Source organism: Erpetoichthys calabaricus, chromosome 9 (assembly GCF_900747795.2).
Source record: "Erpetoichthys calabaricus chromosome 9, fErpCal1.3, whole genome shotgun sequence".
Taxonomy (NCBI): domain Eukaryota; kingdom Metazoa; phylum Chordata; class Cladistia; order Polypteriformes; family Polypteridae; genus Erpetoichthys; species Erpetoichthys calabaricus.
The window spans coordinates 197,134,034-197,152,689 of record NC_041402.2 but is presented as its reverse complement, the minus strand read 5'-3'; the positions used below and the strand labels follow the sequence as shown (position 1 = coordinate 197,152,689).

The window sequence follows — 18,656 nt, the reverse complement described above, 5'->3', positions numbered from 1 at the left end:
AAAATCCAAACCTACATGGCCCTGTGTGAAAAAGTAATTGCCCCCCTGAACCTAATAACTGGTTGGGCCACCCTTAACAGCAATAACTGCAATCAAGCGTTTGCGATAACTTGCAATGAGTCTTTTTACAGCGCTCTGGAGGAATTTTGGCCCACTCATCTTTGCAAAATTGTTGTAATTCAGCTTTATTTGAGGGTTTTCTAGCATGAACCGCCTTTTTAAGGTCATGCCATAGGCATCTCAATTGGATTCAGGTCAGGACTTTGACTAGGCCACTCCAAAGTCTTCATTTTGTTTTTCTTCAGCCATTCAGAGGTGGATTTTTGCTGGTGTGTTTTGGGTCATTGTCCTGTTGCAGCACCCAAGATCGCTTCAGCTTGAGTTGACGAACAGATGGCAGGACATTCTCCTTCAGGATTTTTTGGTAGACAGTAGAATTCATGGTTCCATCTATCACAGCAAGCCTTCCAGGTCCTGAAGCAGCAAAACAACCCCAGACCATCACACTACCACCACCATATTTTACTGTTGGTATGATGTTCTTTTTCTGAAATGCTGTGTTCCTTTTACGCCAGATGTAATGGGACATTTGCCTTCCAAAAAGTTCAACTTTTGACTCATCAGTCCACAAGGTATTTTCCCAAAAGTCTTTGGCAATCATTGAGATGTTTTCTTAGCAAAATTGAGACGAGCCCTAATGTTCTTATTGCTTAACAGTGATTAGCGTCTTGGAAATCTGCCATGCAGGCCGTTTTTTGCCCAGTTTCTTTCTTATGGTGGAGTCGTGAACACTGACCTTAATTGAGGCAAGTGAGGCCTGCAGTCTTTAGACGTTGTCCTGGGGTCTTTTGTGACCTCTCGGATGAGTCGTCTCTGCGCTCTTGGGGTAATTTTGGTCGGCCGGCCACTCCTGGAAGGTTCACCACTGTTCCATGTTTTTGCCATTTTGTGGATAATGGCTCTCACAGTGGTTCGCTGGAGTCCCAAAGCTTTAGAAATGGCTTTATAACCTTTACCAGACTGATAGATCTCAATTACTTCTGTTCTCATTTGTTCCTGAATTTCTTTGGATCTTGGCATGATGTCTAGCTTTTGAGGTGCTTTTGGTCTACTTCTCTGTGTCAGGCAGCTCCTGTTTAAGTGATTTCTTGATTGAAACAGGTGTGGCAGTAATCAGGCCTGGGGGTGGCTACGGAAATTGACCTCAGGTGTGATACACCACAGTTAGGTTATTTTTTAACAAGGGGGCAATTACTTTTTCACACAGGGCCATGTAGGTTTGGATTTTTTTTCTCCCTAAATAATAAAAACCATCATTTAAAAACTGCATTTTGTGTTTACTTGTGTTATATTTGACTAATGGTTAAATGTGTTTGATGATCAGAAACATTTTGTGTGACAAACATGCAAAAGAATAAGAAATCAGGAAGGGGGCAAGTAGTTTTTCACACCACTGTATATCAGCTTTAAAAGATAAATGGACAATGCTGACCTCACATGTTCCTCACTCCTGTGTCATTCACAAAGCCACATCCTCATACCAAGGGGTATCCTACACATGGGCACCCTGCTGTGCTCTTTGTGAATGTCAAGTCAAGAACCTAAACGGAGACTGAATGTGCCTAAAGAGAATAAAAGACACATGAAGACTGGCATAAAGTGCCTGAGCGCCAGGATGTGCTTGTTTTGGACAGAGATGGGCATGTGAGCTCACACACCACACGGGCTGCCCTCTATTCCTAGCTCAGCTTAGTCCCTGCGTGCCAGGATAATGGACGGATGTCTCATGTCGAGTCAATGAAGACACTGCACTGCCTCGCTTCGGTCATTTTGCTGGGTCCATTTTAAACTCATTTCACCCAGTGGCCATCCGGAATTTGCCACAGTCCACAAGTTAGCTTTAGCTGTGCTTCTGCAGGATGGATTGACAGATTCAAACAAAAGACCACCGCCAGAGTCCCAAGTCACTATTATGAGGTGAGAACAAGATTCCAATCCTTCATCCCGTCATCCTTAACACTTTTCTAAGGATGCAGTGGAGTTTAAGTACCTACATTTTAGCATCACTGGCATCCAAATGAACATGAAAGACCCAAACTCTTGTCGATCCCCCATCTTTTTACATTACACTTGTGCCGAGTGGCACCCCCTTTCTGACATCTTGGACTCCTCTCTTGGATCTTCTAATGGAAACTGAAGCTCCTCGTCTTTTTTCTTAGATATATTTGTTATCTGTTGTAGTGACAGCCATCTCCTCCGATTGTGCAGTCTTCCAATGACTGTGTTTTATTCCAATTTGTTGCCAGATTATTTTATATGTTATTATAGTACTAGGGTGTTGTACCGTGTTAGCCATTATAATGTAGAGAAAAGCCAAGCAAAATGACGCCCTTTTATTGGCTAACTAAAAAAATTACAATATGCAAGCTTTCGAGGCAACTCAGGCCCCTCTTCAGGTAAGCTGGTGATGGTAATCACAAGGGTTTCTTTACATCTTACCTGAAGAGGGGCCCGAGTTGCCTCGAAAGCTTTGCATATTGTAATTTTTTTAGTTAGCCAATAAAAGGGGTCATTTGCTTGGCTTTTCTCTACATATGTTATTATATTAACAATGTGTGGTCTGAACTCCCCTAATCCAATTCGATGTCACATCAGGCCAGAGCCTATCCCAGCGTCATTAAGCCTGGCACCAGCTCTGGCCACTGTGGGTCACATGCACCCACACAGGGCCAATTTATCGGAACAACCAAACGTACACACATGCAGACGCTATGAGGTGGCAGCAAGGTGGAGAAAACCAACACCCCAAAAGAAAGAGAAAATGACCCTCTCTGAACCGCCTCATCCAATCCAGAGTCGGAGGGGACTGGCGCCACTTCGGACGTGAGGTGGGAGCCAGTTGTGGAGGGGGATGACCGTTGCGCAGAGACCCCCAAATGAAGCCAACGTGCGACTCTCCGGCCAGCTCGCGCTCCCAAAGCTCGCTTCCTGTAGGCTGCGCTTTATGCCCGCTCCCGGGCGGGCAGGCTGGCGGTCGCGCGCACTCTCCTCGGCTCGCTCCCTCATTCATGTTCCGGGGCTGGCGCCGTGTCGCGGCACACCCGGGCTCTACGCGCCATTCAGATTCCCGCGGCGTGCTTCAGGACGGAGCGTATGCGCTATGCATCTTCCCGGGCCGGCGGATGGGGTTGTAGGCTTTTTTGGTCGCTTCTTTTCCCCGAAGACAGCCGCATCTCTGGAAAGGGAAAGGAATAATGGTGACTCTAGGACAGTGTGTGCAGTAACACTACAGCACAGGCGGAGACGCTAATTCAGCGAGGGTTTTAAGGGCTCTGTAGCGACAAGACGCAGCTGACCGGCACAGAAGAGAAGGCGCAAGGCGGCGAGGCTTCATTCGACGGCCAAGCTTCAGAAGAGAGTCCGCGGATGAGCGGCGAGCAAACAGGCCTTAAGGCGGCTGCATTTGGCGACACTCGCGGCGCAGGTGAGGTGCTGGAGACGCGTTCGGCCCGTGCGTTTTGGGATCCCCGTTCAGTGGAATGGGCCCGTGATCGACCGAATGGGACGGGCAGACCCACGGGGAGCCATTTAAAAAGTGAGAAAAGGCGGAAATAAGGAGAGGCGAAGATGGCAGGCCCTATCCCTAGAAAACACCGAGCGCTTGTTTTCCGTTTGCGCCTTTTCTGTCGGAATGTGAGAGGCTAGGAATCCCGGCCTGCATCGAATCCCGAGCGCCTGGCTTTAGGGCACGAACGCGCTTCCCTGCTAGCGAAGCTCGCAACGCGCAGGCCAGGCCGGCCTTTCGGCACAAGAGCCCACTGGATTGGGACAAAGCCCACGGCGATTCCAGAGCCCTCGGGTCCCACGACCGTGGTCGGGCTGCAAACCGGTAGGTCTTCTAAAGTGGAAGTAAAGCGTAATTAAAAACAACACCGCCCTGAGACAGGGAGACCCACCGAGAGGAAGGTCAAGCTGGGCCACTTACGGAAGGGCCGAGTGAAAGCGCGGCGGTCAATCCCAGTTCGTTCCTTATATAGCGCTCTTCATGGGTCACGCTTCACACGCAGACTGCGATTCTTTCGGCACATCTCATACAATGTGATTCAATTTGTCACATAACACCTTGCACACCAAGTCTGTCACCGGCGTAAATTTATTATTGAACGTAAGAGATGCCCCCAGGCAGCAGTAGCGATGTTGAGGGGCTGGTATTAGGGACTCCCTATGAAAAGAGACAAAGACATGGCATATATTGGAGGATGTTGTAGCGCCTAGATTTGGGTAATTTAAGAATGCGTGCTGGACAGTTCAAGGCAGCTGTGCAAATGCTAACACCGCCGGGGGTCCGCTGGCTGAGGAGTCCTCCTCCTGGCTGCTCGTCTGTTGACATCTTCAGTTTTCATTGATTTGACCGGACACTTGGGGGCAAATTAAAACGCCTGAACAGGCTTCAGCACCCAAAGTTCACAGATGCTCTGCTTAGGCCGCCGCCTTCTTCTTGTGGGTCGTGAAAATTGGGCTGTTCAGGACAGTCGTGAATAAATCCATGCACAGTGATAAGTTAGCTATTGTTATATTCTCTATCCTGAATGCTATATTGCGATGCTCACGGATAGCCAGACTGGTTTAAGGGGGTGATGTAGTCTTAAATCATGAGGGTTCCTATCATCCTAGTTTTCCAAGCAGATAGTTAAGCAGTGACAGCTCGATGTTAAACACAATTTATGCTTTCATATATGCTTTATGGGTTTCTTTGGGTATTTGAGCACCATGGCTGCATTGCACATTGTCTTGGGTTTAGAAGGTGAATTTTGATTGGCTGACTGTTGTCAGTTACACACAAATAAAATAAAAAAAATAGAAAGAGAGAGGACCCTTTTCATAAAAAAAACGTGTCCAGCATTAAAAACTGCCATCGAAATGGAAGAAGTCATGCCAGTGTTGTGCCACTGGATTTTTCATTCGTTGTTGTTCTTGTTAGACTTGTTGTGAAACTAACTGCCTTTAGTCTTCAAATGGAAGCAAATGCTGTTTTTTGAAGAATGCTGTAGAACACTTTTGAGAATGTGAATGCTTATAGCGTAACCACTTCTTTTAGGGAATAGAGGGCATTATCAGGTGGGGTCTTGATGTTGTACTCTTCAAAATAAGAAGTGAGTGGTGGTCGTTTAATGAGAATCCAGGGGCTGCAGGTGTAATCTACCTAAGGAGAGGCACGCCCTATCTGCGTGGTCTGAGACTCCAAGAGAAGAAGCTGTACATAACCAGATTCTGGGGCTTCTTACATCTGCCTAGTGGATTAGTTATGTCAAATGTAATAACTGTTTACTGCAGACATACCAGACCTTGCATGAGCAATTCAAAGTCGGCCTTACTGTCATGCTTTGGATCATTAAAAGTTGATATTCTACACAGTGGCGTCACTTTGTCTTCTAAGTAGTGTCCTGTCAAAGAAGTTAGTATTCTCTGCCTTTCTGCATTTAACACAATTAATTCTGTTTTATTGGCGATTTCTTGATGTGAACATCTTTGGCTCAAAAAGGTAAGCACACTTTTTAAAGTGCCTCAGTTCTAAAAGCTCATATGTGTGTGAGTTCCTGCAGTGCGTCATCTGCTGATTGAGCAGTTGCTTAATTTGTCCTAAACTGCTGTTACAGGTGAGCGATCCACAGGGTGCACTTGGTTTGGTGGGGGGCTTATTTCATTGAGCAGCCCCTCTTGGTCTCCAGAACCCTAGGAGGCACCACTCCTGCCGGACTACTTAGGAACCTGCTGCAAATTGCCGTGCGATGTTACGAGATCCACAAGTTTGGTATGGTTTAGAGGATCACGTTTGTGATGTTGTTGGGTTTTTAAGTGTCACAGTCATTCTTCAGGGTATGGTGTACCAATAGTTTTATTTCCAATTTTTTTGCACACGATTTAAGCTTTGAAATGGTGTGAAGTGTTGTGTTAAAGGAGGGCAGGAAGCAAGAGTGAGCCCAGTGGTTTAGGACTTGCGGTGTCTCATGAGATCCCAGCAGACTTTTTTAAGCGTAATTGCACTTTGTCCGATATTAACTTGCCAGCAGTGTGCTTTTACTTGAGTGATCGATTCATCAGACATTTGAGCCGCTGTAAACAGTTTGGCTGCCTCCACCTTTAAGTTTCTGATTGATCGGTACATCACTGCCTGCTATTGATTCACTTGTAGCCGGGTGTCCTGTTTTCTGTTGCCAAGAGTTGATCTTCCATGTTGTAATGTCAGCTCTGATATACAGCATTCAGATATAAGGTAACACATTTTGGAGTTGTAATAATACATTTTATTTATGTAGCACCTTTTCCGTGCTCAAGGTGCAGCCACAAATGCTAAAGTCAGGTGTGCAGCATCACTTGTCTTGTATGCCAGCCGTCCAGTAAGAACTGTGGTAGAAAGTTGTGCCTGTCTGAGTGGTCGGGAGGTTCATGACTGCTGAGCAGGGCCTCAGGTTTAATATTCCTGCAGAGGACATGAGGGCAGGTGGGCACTGAATTCTAAAAGCCTCCTCCTATAATACTCAGAAGTAACTGAGTTTAAGCCCATGTGGAAATGTTCAGCAGATGCACACTCGTACCTGTTGTGATTGGTTTTAGCATTGCGGCCGTCTACTTCAAACTGATCACATGGCTGTGAAGAGAAGTTGATTTGGTGGTTTTTGCTGGTCACGCTGTGGTTCAATGGTCTTTCTGTGCAATTTTTGGCAGTGGTGGCAAAATGGAAGTTAGTAGAATGCCAGTCTTGTTGGTATGTTAGATCCTAACTTGTTTTAGTGTAGGGTTGGAGGATCAGATGACCGAGTCAAAGAGAGAAGCTGTTGGTGAAACCAAGAAACTAAAAAGTATAACAACAACTCACAATGATATGCAATCTGCGAAAGAACCCGCACGGCACGTGAAGCACATTTGGCTTGGGACAGTAATGTTGAAGTTGGAAAATGGCGTTTCAGGGAGTGGGTGGAGGATTATGAGCACGTGTGTTTGTGGAATGTGCTTTAGTGGGACATTTTGTGGCATTACATGTTTTTATGTTATTAGATAGATAGATACTTTATTAATCGCCAAGGGGAAATTCACATACTCCTCCAGCAGCAGCAGCAGCATACTGATAAAAACAATATTAATTAAAGAGTGATAAAAACACAGTGCAAGTTAAAAAGTGCAAGGTGGAGAGTGCTTAACAGTATCTGGTCTGGTTTATTAACAAGGGAGCAGGAGCCGGGGACAGTGGGTACCCCTGCCAGGCCGCTGGAAACCTGAAGTTGGCTTTCTGTCCTTTGAAGCACAGGTTTGGAGAGCAGCCGGAGCTTTTTGATTTTTCCACTGCTGTCTGCCGATGACTTGAAGTTTGGAGGCTCTTTGCTGGTCTCAGGTGCCGAAATGAATCGCTCGCCTAAGACACAACTTCAAGGCCTGGAGCTGAAACAGCATGCAGTCGATGGAGTCGGCCCAACTGTAACGTCTGTTTGGTTGCTTTATTTTTAGTGTTGACTTTATTATTCAGTAGATTTGAACAGAAAAAGTGTGCTGTGATGCACATGAGTGTATTTACACTGAGTAAAATATTACTACTACGTGAAATATTTGTTAACCGTTCTTGGGAAGTAGTAAAGGCCCGGGGACAAGTTCTGACACGTGGAGCTCAGGGCAGTGAGCTCACACCTTGGGTTTTTTATGAAATATTTCAAATATAAAAGTAGCTGATGAGGCGAGTGCTCTTGTGTGCCCCGCTGTTGTAAGCTGCCCATTGGCTGGCTGACCGCCGTGTCTGTCACTTGACAGTCAGGGTCCAGTCAGACCCCGTGGATCCTTCATTTTATTATTTATTATTACCTCACTTCTTTTAACTTCACCTGTTTGGTGTCTGGTAGGGCTGGGCGGTATGATCAGAATTCTATATCACGGTATTTTTCAAAATTCTCCCAGTTTCACAGTATTCGACGGTGTTTTTTTCCCATGCATGAGTGGATGTTAACCACATTTTCCACTGCAATTACCGCAGTAGACTGGCTAAGAATAACGTACTCCACTGTCATGAGAATCGTACATTGTACAAAAAAACATTTGAATGTGCACACACGTATTAATAGAGGTCCGCATGGCCCCATAAAGTGATAGTTTTCAAGGGGGTGCCACTAATGAAGAGAAGGAATCACATTGCATGACAGTTGCAGTCAAAATACAGAACCATTTTATTGAACAATTTTGCAAACCACTTTAATTTAAATTTTGACAACATATTTTCAACCACCCAAAGAGGCATTTCGACTTAGTAAAATATCCGGAGGTGTTTGTCAAAAGTTGTACTGCACTGAACACGTCTTAGAAAAGGAATAAAGAGTAAATATTGTTTGTAACCCAACTCCACTTTCTGTTAATGTTACCAATCTCCGTCCACTGACACGTTAGCTATATGGATTGTAATGGCGTTGCTTATCTCGATCCACCGCTTGCTTTTTTTGTCATGTCTAGTATCTCTAGCAAATGCGTCTACAAGTGACGTCTGACTCGAGTGTCCCCTCACTTTTTCAGTTTTACCTGAGGATGAGGAGGGTGCCAGTCTTAGTTCCATACATTCATGGTACTCCAAAGCATGTTTGTGGCTAAGGTGGTGCAGCAAATTGCTCGTGTTACCGCCTGTGGCGACAACTTTAGCTCCACAGCATTTGCAGTAAAGAGTTGTTTGGTCCACATCCGACCTTTTAAAACCAAAATCTCCAGACAACAGACGTGGCTCCTTTTTTCGGCAAAACTTGTTCTGTGTCATCAGGTTCAACTTTATCGTCTGCTACAGCTTCCATAAGAATGTTCTCTGTCGATTTTCACCGCTCAATACCTCCACTAACACATGTACTCCGTTTAGCAGTGAAAAAAGTCCCCCCTTAAACCGTTTCCCACTGCGCCACATTCTGAACGTTGTTTAGGCTATTTAAACCGGTATTGCGGTATAAGAAATATCCATATCATAACAAAAATAGAAAACTGTTTTCGGTATGAACTGGTGTACCTCCCAGCACTAGTGTCTGGTACTAATCTCGTAATCGATATTTAACCCACTTCTTATTGTCCAAATGACTTGAAATTTGGCACACTTACCAGTCACTTTCATTAATTGATCAATTAGTCCATGTTAATTAAGAAATGAAATTTTCATATAAAGAATAGTTCAAGATTTCACCAATAGATGGCGCTAGTAATGAATAGAAATATTAAAGGAAGTGTTAAAATGTTGATTACAAAATTATACTAAAACAAACCCAAGACTAAAAAGTTGAAAATAATATATATATAAAAAAACACTTTTTAAAAACCACGCTTATATTAAGTTACAAAGTGTACTAAAAAGTAAAACACAAGTCTCTCATCCATCACTCGTAAAATCAAAGCGTGGGCGCATTTCATCAACCAACATTCAAAAAACACTTCTTAAAATCTCAACAAAGCCTTTTGTTTTACGAGTGATGGATGAGAGGCTTGTGTTTTACTTTTTAGTACACTTTGCAACTTAATATAATTGTGGTTTTTAAAAAGTATTTTTTTTGAATGCTCCGTTTCCTACTACTTCAGCTGAATGGTTTTTTTTGGCTGCCGCTGATGCACTTGTGCCAGTGTGTCTGGTGCCCGTAACCATTGTGTGTCCGAGGGCTCTCGTTTCCTTTGCTTGCTCTTATTTATCGCCACTCTTTATTTTATGTAGAAATGGCAGGTTTGTGTGACGCGCTGTCCGTGCTGAAAGTAGGTGCAGCAGTTTGTGGCATTCATTCGTTATTAGCCAGCATCTGACACGGTGAGCAGCAGAGGTTTGACTTTGTCTCTTTAGTAGCCTTCGTAAATTCGTTGTCATTTTCCACACTTTGTATTCATCACATTTGTTGCTCTATTTGCTATCGGTCAGCACTGAGTTGTTTCCTAAACCTGCACATGCAGTCGGTTGGTTCTTCTCTCAGCCTGCTTCTTCAGGGTCTGTGGAGCAGGAGCCTCTTCTACTGTTAAGGTGAATACAGAAGCCTTCAAATGTACGAGTGCTCAAAGATGTGACATGTAATGGCCAGCTTGCTTCCGAGAGAAATGATGCTGTGCTGGCTGCTTTCTGTTTCCTGCAAGTAGGAATTTGTTGTAAATAGTAAGGCCCAGAAGGTGCCACCTGGCCAAGTGCGACGACCGCTTGGTACCCTTGGTGTTTGGCTGAGTGACTGTTGGCAACGTATGATTATAGCTCAAAATTTAAAGAGACTTGCTGAGTGTAATTCAGGGTCATAGGGGAGCAGAAGTCTATCCCAGCGACACAAGGTAGGCGATGCCAACCCGTCGGAAGGCCTGCTGAGGCACATACCCGCACTCGCTCACGCTCTGGCTGGTCAGCCTGATTTTCAGCACATGACAAGTTTTGACGCGTTGTGTGACAGCAAACACTGGAGCTCACCTTTCCAGTTTAATGCATCAGCACGTCAGCTCAGAGTTGGACTTTTGGGTTCAGTGTTAGAGCCTGGTGGTGTTTTACTGGCTTTTCTAATCGTTTAAAACTTCAAGAAGAATGGAGTCCACTTAGAGATGGTCGAGGTTATGTGTGTACACAGCAGAGGATGGGATTTGTGAGGGTGCACCACTCGAGCTTGTTGGCCAAACGGCTATCAGGCGTTCTGAGCACTCATGGAAGTGAACCAACCCTTCAAGGCGCTGGTGATGACACACGACAGTCTGGATGGAGCTCCACAGTCGCCACAGACCGCTACCTTGGTCAGTCTGCTTGTAAAAACTCTGAAATATGTGCAGTTACTCTCCAAGGAGAAAGTCGTGGAAGTTTTGAGAACAACCAAACACACAGCAGCATAAGAGCACATTACAGATACAAAGCCATAGACGCCCTGAGCGCTTTACTGGGACTACCACACCCAGGACAGTCGCATGGGTGCTGTTGACTTTGGGAGATTAAAACGGATTATCCGTATAAATTACAGATGGGAAAATCCCTTAGAGTGTCAGTGGCGCTCTGTGAGTGAAGTGTCAGAATGGGGGCTATCGGATCGAACGTTGCTGTTTGAGTTGAATTCAAATGTGTTTTTTAGGGTCTTATTCAAATGCAAAAGCTGGCATCCACTTCTAAACGAAGGGCTCTGTTTTTTTTTACCAGACGTGCCATGTAAGGCTGCAGGGTTCTGCACTTCACTTCCACGAAGAGCCATGTCCTAAGTTTGAGTGGTCAGCCGAGCGTCCCCATCACACGGTCGCCTCTTTTTCTTTTTTTCCAGTGTACTTGGACAGTTTGCTTTTCCGGTGCCCTCAATGTACCCTTTTGCTTCTGATTGTGTCCCCTTCACTCTTCAACCTGAGATCCCTGGCTGTTGTTTAATGCTGAGAGCTCCTTATTAAAGCCAATGGAAAAATAATGGTTTTCATTTTATTACAACAATCCCTTCTTTAAAGAGCCAACATCTTCTGTGGCTGCCAGCTTGACACAAAATGAGGTGGAATTAAAAATATTCATTCAGCCGTCACTAAAATACTGCTGTATCTGTAAAGGAGAAGAGAAGTAGACGACTGTGCGGACCCTCACTTGGTAAAGCGACAGGCTTTTTGTTCTGAATGCCGAGGTGTTCACGGTGCCCCCACAACAATAACACAAGCCCGCTGCCGACCTCTTGTCCGCTCTTTTACTTTGCCCTGTCGTGGTCTTGTTATCTGAACCTTGGGGTCCTTGTGAGGACAGAGAGCCACGAGAGCAGCTACAGGGAGAAGCTTAAGCCTTTACAAGTGCGTTGTGGTGGCGCGCGCTCCTCTACGTCGTCATTATTGTCACAAAGTGCTTATGAGTGTGGCACTTGGCTGATGGCCCCGCGCTTGTGATGTGTGTAAGAGTGCCACTAGGGGCTGCTGCTTGTTGTTTTCACTTCTGAATTTCAGTTTTGAGTCCCATCATGACAGGCCGATGTGACAGCACAGACGTTTCTGAATATGTGTGGCTTTTTGTAAGTGCTGGGGCAGTTTGAGGAGTGGCACGTGAGATCCAGCCATCCATTGTACACGGTCACGGTAGTCTGCTGGAGCCAATCCAGGGCGCAAGGCAGGAAACAAACCCCGGGCAGGGCGCCAGCCCACCGCAGGGCACACACACCGAGCACAATTTAGGATCGCCAATGCACGTAACCTGCATGTCTTTGGGAGGAAACCCACGCAGACACGAGGAGGACATGTAAACTCCACGCAGGGAGGACCCAGGAAGCGAACCCAGGCGGGTCTCCTAACTGCGAGGCGGCACGTGAGATACCAACCTCCATTTGGTGCACTTAACTGTTCTCAGTGCCAGGTACAGGAGAGGAACGTCATCAGTGGGGTCACGTGGTAAACCGGCACTGGGGAGTACAGAAAAGCGCCATCTTTAAAATGGGAGAGTTTATTAACTCCAACGGGACCCCCACTCTGTTAAACTGATTATGCATTTTGTATTGTATTTGAATCAGTAAGGGGGACGCCCACCCACACCCATAGAGAGACCACCACCAGCAGCAGCAGCCCAGTCTCCGTGTCCCAGACTCCTGCTAACGATTTGTGGAAGGCCTTTGGCGAAGCAGTGAGGCTGGCGTGTTTCTGGCCGGAGGAGTGAAGCAGTGGCACAGGATGAGGGGCTGCCTGTCGTTTGCTTTGGAACTGGTTTGGTGCCAGCGCTGACGTCCAAAAGCTGGCATCGATTCTAAATCCACACCAGTCTAACCCAACACTAGTAGGACACAATCAATTTCTAATAGAATGACAAGATCACTGTGTGCCCGCCAGATTGAAGATGGATTACTGGGCGTGAACCGAAAACCATTTGATTCAGGTGTTGAGTGATGGCGCAGTGTTGGGTGGTTTCAGTCATTTATGGAATGCTTGATTATTTTTTCCCAGCTGGAAAGGCAATTACTAGTCTGAAACAGCAAGCTTAGTGGGCTGCCAGTAGAGCTGCCCGTATCAGACTGGCGTCAGCTCCATGTGGGCGCCCATTCAGGTGTTACAGGTCACCACATGCTCAGATTCGAGTCGGAGGCTCGTGTCTTTGGGGATGTCGCACATACCAGTACAGATGCCGTTATGGGTTCAGTGATCAGTGCTGATGTTTCTCCTGAGCTCTGCCAGGCTGTTTTTTTTTTTTTTTTTGAGGGTCATTGACGTTGTGATAAAAGTGTGTAGAAAAGGAGAACCAAACGGGAGCGGACACCCCGTGTCCATTTACAGTTTGGAGGAAGCAGAAGTGAATCGCGGCCTGTCCTCCATAATCAATACGACGTTTTCTTGGTGAAGTGAATGTTGGACTGTCACTCGGGCGAATGTGGGTACTCTGCTCTCCTTCACCTTCTCAGCGTGTGACGGTGACAGGCGATATACAGGCTCATACTGGCTGTGTCACCACTGCAGTGCCCTCTCACGGGGCAGTGGGCTGATGGGAATCCTGGCTGGAGTGACGGGCGCCATGTGTGTTCTGCCAAGCAGTGAGCGGTGCCCTGGCGCAGAAATTAACCATTTTCTTGATCTTTGTGTGTGTTATGCCGTGTGGTGAAGTGCATTGTGATTTGCAGTCTCCACTTTAGCAGTAGCTGAAGGGGGTGTCTTTACCACAGCCCATAATAACCAAAGTGCTCCGATGTCGCCCGCGATGTGACGTTAGCCGCAGCTCGCTTATCGGGCTGTGAGATGCGTTCAAACCTGGCAGAGCCCCTCGTGACAAACCGTAGCTGCACACTCATTCCAGAATGACTCCTTTGCCCCCATGTTTTTGGACCATCTTTTCCAAGGTTGCGAAGTGGGGGTCCCCTTTGGCAGGAAGTTGTAGACCGGGTGGTCTTGAAGTGCGTTGGTAACACGAAGTTAAACGGAGGAGTGGATGTGCACACGGGAACAGCACTGGGTGCCAGCACTGCTCAGGTTGGCTGATGTCAATGCCCCATTCTGAGCTTGCCGTGCCCTCTTTTTGCCCATTGCAGGGTGAGCCCACGCAGTTCAAAGCCCAAAGAGTCGCTTGAGCAAAGTCAACTGGAGTTTGTCCTCCCAACACAATCGGGGGACGGGAATCCGACAGCCAGTGTTGCTACAAGCCGATCCCACTCTGGACTGGGACATCAAGTTGGATCTGCGTCAGGTGGCAGACCCCAGTCACGGTGGCCACTTCTGTGGCACAAGATGTTGCTGCTCTGCTTGCTGCTGTTCTGCAGCAGAAAGTGGGCCCAAGGAAAGAAATATGTGTGTGTGTGGAGCAGGCGAGGGGGCACATCACCAGGGTGGGCTTCAGTGCACTAACCACCAGAAGTGGGTGGAATTGCTGGGCCTCCTTCACTTAACTGCTGCTGCCCAGCATGGCTCGGCGTCGAGACTGACTGGTTCATCAGTCGCGCCCTGTAAATTCACCAACGCTGGCTCAAATAACATGCTTTTCAGAATCGTAGCCCCCCGAGGGGCCGTGACACCGCATTGCAGCTTCCACTCTCATCCAGGCACGACCCCTTACTGTGGGCTTTGTGTTTTGTTAATTTCTTGGGATTACAGTCCCCTCCACTGGAGAGCTTTTCTCGTCTTTCGGCGCCTCCACCCACGGGCAGTGTGGCCCGATGGGTGTGCCCGTCTTGGGTCTCATCCCTTGGCCGTCCACAGCAGTGAAATGCTCCTTTACCGTTGTGCTGGTGATTGCTATTGTCATGAAGATTATTTTTAGCCGCGTCGCCCACTCCCATACTGCACTGCTCCATCGTGAGTCTCAGCCGTGGATGGTGGGCGAATTTTGCTTTTTTGTGACATTTTCAAGATGTTCTCATTTAAAGGGCGACCAACATCACAGGACGCCTTACAGAGCAAACGAGGGCGAGCGGACGTAACAAGATGGAGGCCATTGAGAGCCTTCTAAGCTTGACGTGGGTGGAGTGGAGCCGAGCCTGGCAGCGTGCACATACGGGCACAGCCACCGGGAAGTATATAGGCGCTGATGGAGCTTCGTGGGCAAGCAGATGTACGAGTGGCATGCGAGGGAAGGCTGGTACTTGTGTGGCGGGTCTTCTGTAAAGGAGTGGGAGAGTTCAGAGTGCATCGCAACAATCTGGCATCCCGCGCTGGGCTAATTGAGCGGATTAGATTGTCATCTTCTATTTTATTAATGTGCCATCGCAGCTGGCACTCGGAGATCTCCCAATGCACCAACACTAACCTGACCGTGTGGAAGGCGATTCGAGTGCCACAGGTGGGACTCTGCAGGAAACCCGAGGGTTAAGAGCAGAGGGGCGCAGGGCCAGTTTGGTTTGGGTAAGAAATGGGCCCCCTGCTGCTCTGTAGCTCAGAGGACCGTCTTGTTGTGAAAGGCTGAGTTGCGTAAAGGGAGCTGGCAGCCCGGCTTGGGCAGGGGCTTAACCAACCAAACTGGCCCTGCGACCCTCTGCTCTTAACCCTTGGGTGGCACTCGCGTAAGTTTTTATGTGTCACTGCCGACAATAAAGTGCCAGTGTCACACAGTTCGCCAAGCCGCGTGCCCCTGAACCACAGCCAGTGAGATCAGCAGACGGCTCCTCGGTGGGCGCGTGACCCCAATGTTTGCCAGTATCGCTGGCAGTCCCCTACCCTAACGTCTAACTCTGCCATGTTTGTGCTCTCTCCACAGAACGTGCCACACCAGAGCTGAAGCCGAGGCGAGGGAGGACAGGCCAGCGCAGGCCGCGACGCTGAGAAGGAACCCGGAAGGTCGCTGCCTCATCGTTCAAAGATTTGAGACCAAGAGGTGATGGTTGCCATCTCGAGGCCTGCAGCCGGTTACCATTGGGGCACAGCAGCGAAGCATCAGTTAAGTGGCACCAGTTGCCCCCTTGCTGCCATGGCACCTTTTTAAGCTTGTTGAAGTGCCCGCATGAAGGAAGAGCACTCGATGATCTAGTGTATAGACCTTGCGAACGCTGCATTCCCACACTCGCGCCAGGATGACGGAGGCCTGGCAGCAGCACGCAGTGGCGACGCCCCCGGTGGTCCACGCTATTCCTCCGGGCGCCGAGAACGCACTCGGGTGTGCGGTTTACGGAATCGTCCTGCAGCCCGATCCAGCCCTCCAGCAGCAGGCGGCACAGCAGCAGCAGTCCCATGCCGGCGGCGCTCAGGGGCAGCAAGCGGCCTTGCAGGTTGGGGAGGGCAGCCACAAGTGTGGAGCCTGCGGCCACGACATCTCCCACCTCGCCAATCCGCACGAGCATCAGTGCATGGTGAACCAGGACCGCTCCTTCCAGTGTACCCAGTGCCTCAAGATCTTTCACCAAGCCACCGACCTGCTGGAGCACCAGTGCGTGCAAGTGGAGCAGAAGCCCTTCGTCTGCGGGGTCTGCAAGATGGGCTTCTCCCTCCTGACGTCGCTGGCGCAGCACCACAACGCCCACAGCAGCGGAAACCCCATGAAGTGCTCCATCTGCGAGAAGACGTACAGACCCAGCTCGGCGGGCGCGGGCAACACCACCCCTACCTCCTCCGCCAGCAACCCGCAGCAGCCTTCGGCGGAGGTGCCCGACCGCTCAGGGGCGGTCGTAGGCGGCAGCGCCAGTGCGGTGGCGGCGGGGGCCCTGGTCGTGGGCGCTTCCGCCCCGACAGAGTTCGAAGCCTCGTCCCCGGACCGGCCCTACAAGTGCTCCATCTGCCAGAAGGGCTTCCGCCACCTGTCGGAGCTGTCCCGCCACGAGCGCGTGCACACCGGGGAGAAGCCCTACAAGTGCGACGCCTGCGACAAAAGCTTCAGCCAGTCGTCTCACCTGGCGCACCACCAGAGGACCCACAGCGCCGAGCGGCCCTACAAGTGCGCCGCCTGCGAGAAGAGCTTCAAGCACCGCTCCCACCTGGTGCGCCACATGTACGCCCACTCAGGCGAGCACCTGTTCAAATGCAACCTCTGCGAGATGCACTTTAAGGAGTCGTCGGAGCTCCTGCACCACCAGTGCACCCCGGCCGGGGAGAGGCCCTTCCGCTGCACCACCTGCGGCAAGGGCTTCAAGCGGCCCTCGGACCTGCGCCAGCACGAGCGCACCCACTCGGAGGAGCGGCCCTTCCAGTGCGAGGAGTGCCAGATGAGCTTCAAGCAGCAGTACGCCCTGGTGCGCCACCGCCGCACCCACAAGACGCACGACCGGCCCTTCAAGTGCAACCTCTGCGACAAGGGCTTCATGCAGCCGTCCCACCTGCTCTACCACCAGCACGTGCACGGCATCGAGAGCCTCTTCAAGTGCGCCTCCTGCCAGAAGGGCTTCAGCCAGTCCGGCGACCTGCTGCGGCACAAGTGCGGGGGGGTGGCGGCCGCGGCGGGCGCCGATCGGCCCTACAAGTGCGACGTCTGCGGCAAGGCCTACAAGAAGTCGTCGACGCTGCAGCGGCACCAGAGCTCCCACTGCGCCGAGAAGCCCCTCAAGTGCACGCTGTGCGACCGCCGCTTCCTCTCCTCCTCGGAGTTCGTCCAGCACCGCTGCGACCCCGCCCGCGAGAAGCCGCTCAAGTGCCCGGACTGCGAGAAGCGATTCAAGTACGCCTCGGACCTGCAGCGCCACCGGCGGGTCCACACCGGCGAGAAGCCCTTCAAGTGTCCCAGCTGCGACAAGGGCTTCAAGCAGCGCGAGCACCTGGCCAAGCACCAGAGCGTCCACGCACGCGAGACCCAGTTCAAGTGCGTGTGGTGCGGCGAGCGCTTCGGGGACTTGGGGGCGCTGCAGGAGCACAGCGTACAGCACACGGCCGAGGGCGGGGGCTACTCGGTGCCGCCCTGCATACAGTGAGTGGCCCGCTTTCTCTGCTTGTTGCCTCCCGCTGACTTGCTGAACTTTCAGAATCCCACCCGGCCCGGTGAGGTGGCACGCACACACACACACACACACACACGTAGCCCGAAGGGAAAACCATGGTGGGCTCCAAAGGGACACCTCATTGACCTGACGGACTGACCAAAGCGTGCCAGGTGGCAGCCGGGACTTGCTGTGCTTTGGAAGCTCAAGTGCCACCTTTGGATGGACCCCCTTGTGAGCGTTAGGGTCCTGCACGTCCGGAGGGCAGCGGTGCCCAGAAAGCCCTGACGCGTCAAATGCCGGTGCAGGACCCAAGCTGCATTCTGCTCCCGCCAGTTTCGTTTCGGCCCCCCTCATTAACGTTTTCGTGTTGCCCACGGGCCTCCACATATCTGCGCCGAGGAGCGTGCAGGTGGCAAAGTCATTTCCTGTTCTATTCCCAGGCATCGGAGATGCAGTACAGAGAAGGGCCACGAGGGCAGGACTGGCATCCCTCTGGCCCGCTGACCTTTGTTGTCCATGTACAGACGCCCAGACGTTCCCTCATCTTCGTAGAGCATGCACACCTTTGTCTTTGATGCCCCGTGTAAGTGGTTCTCCGTAGCCATTGCCAGAGAATGTGTACCCCTTTGAGTTGTTTCAGCCGTAGTTTGTGACGAGATGTTAGCGCCTACCGTGTTGCGATGGATGTACATTCAACTAAATGATCTCTATGTAGCATTTCATATTCATAGCACTAACAAATAAACCTTTTTCAAGAAGATGGCCTCGGGTTTGAGGGCGGGGCTTCGGCCAGCAGGGCCACGGACTGGTATGCAGGAGGTCGGGTGCCCTGCAGATGCCAGGGTGATGCTCACCTGAGACGGAGGAGCTGAAGTC

At 49.8% G+C, this 18,656-nt stretch overlaps 1 protein-coding gene across 1 annotated transcript; it reads left to right on the top strand.

Moving 5' to 3' along the window:
- Positions 1-2,996: 2,996 nt before the first annotated feature.
- znf319b (zinc finger protein 319b) lies at positions 2,997-18,538 on the top strand. Its single transcript, XM_028808855.2, has 2 exons — positions 2,997-3,484; positions 15,635-18,538. Exon 2 carries the CDS (start codon positions 15,948-15,950, stop codon positions 17,769-17,771), a length of 1,824 nt encoding a protein of 607 aa, XP_028664688.1. The 5' UTR covers positions 2,997-3,484; positions 15,635-15,947; the 3' UTR covers positions 17,772-18,538.
- Positions 18,539-18,656: the final 118 nt, after the last annotated feature.

What these genes read in the sequence shown, in the direction of transcription:
- znf319b (XM_028808855.2), top strand. Translation starts at nt 15,948, where the DNA reads ATGACGGAGGCCTGGCAGCAGCACGCAGTGGCGACGCCCCCGGTGGTC.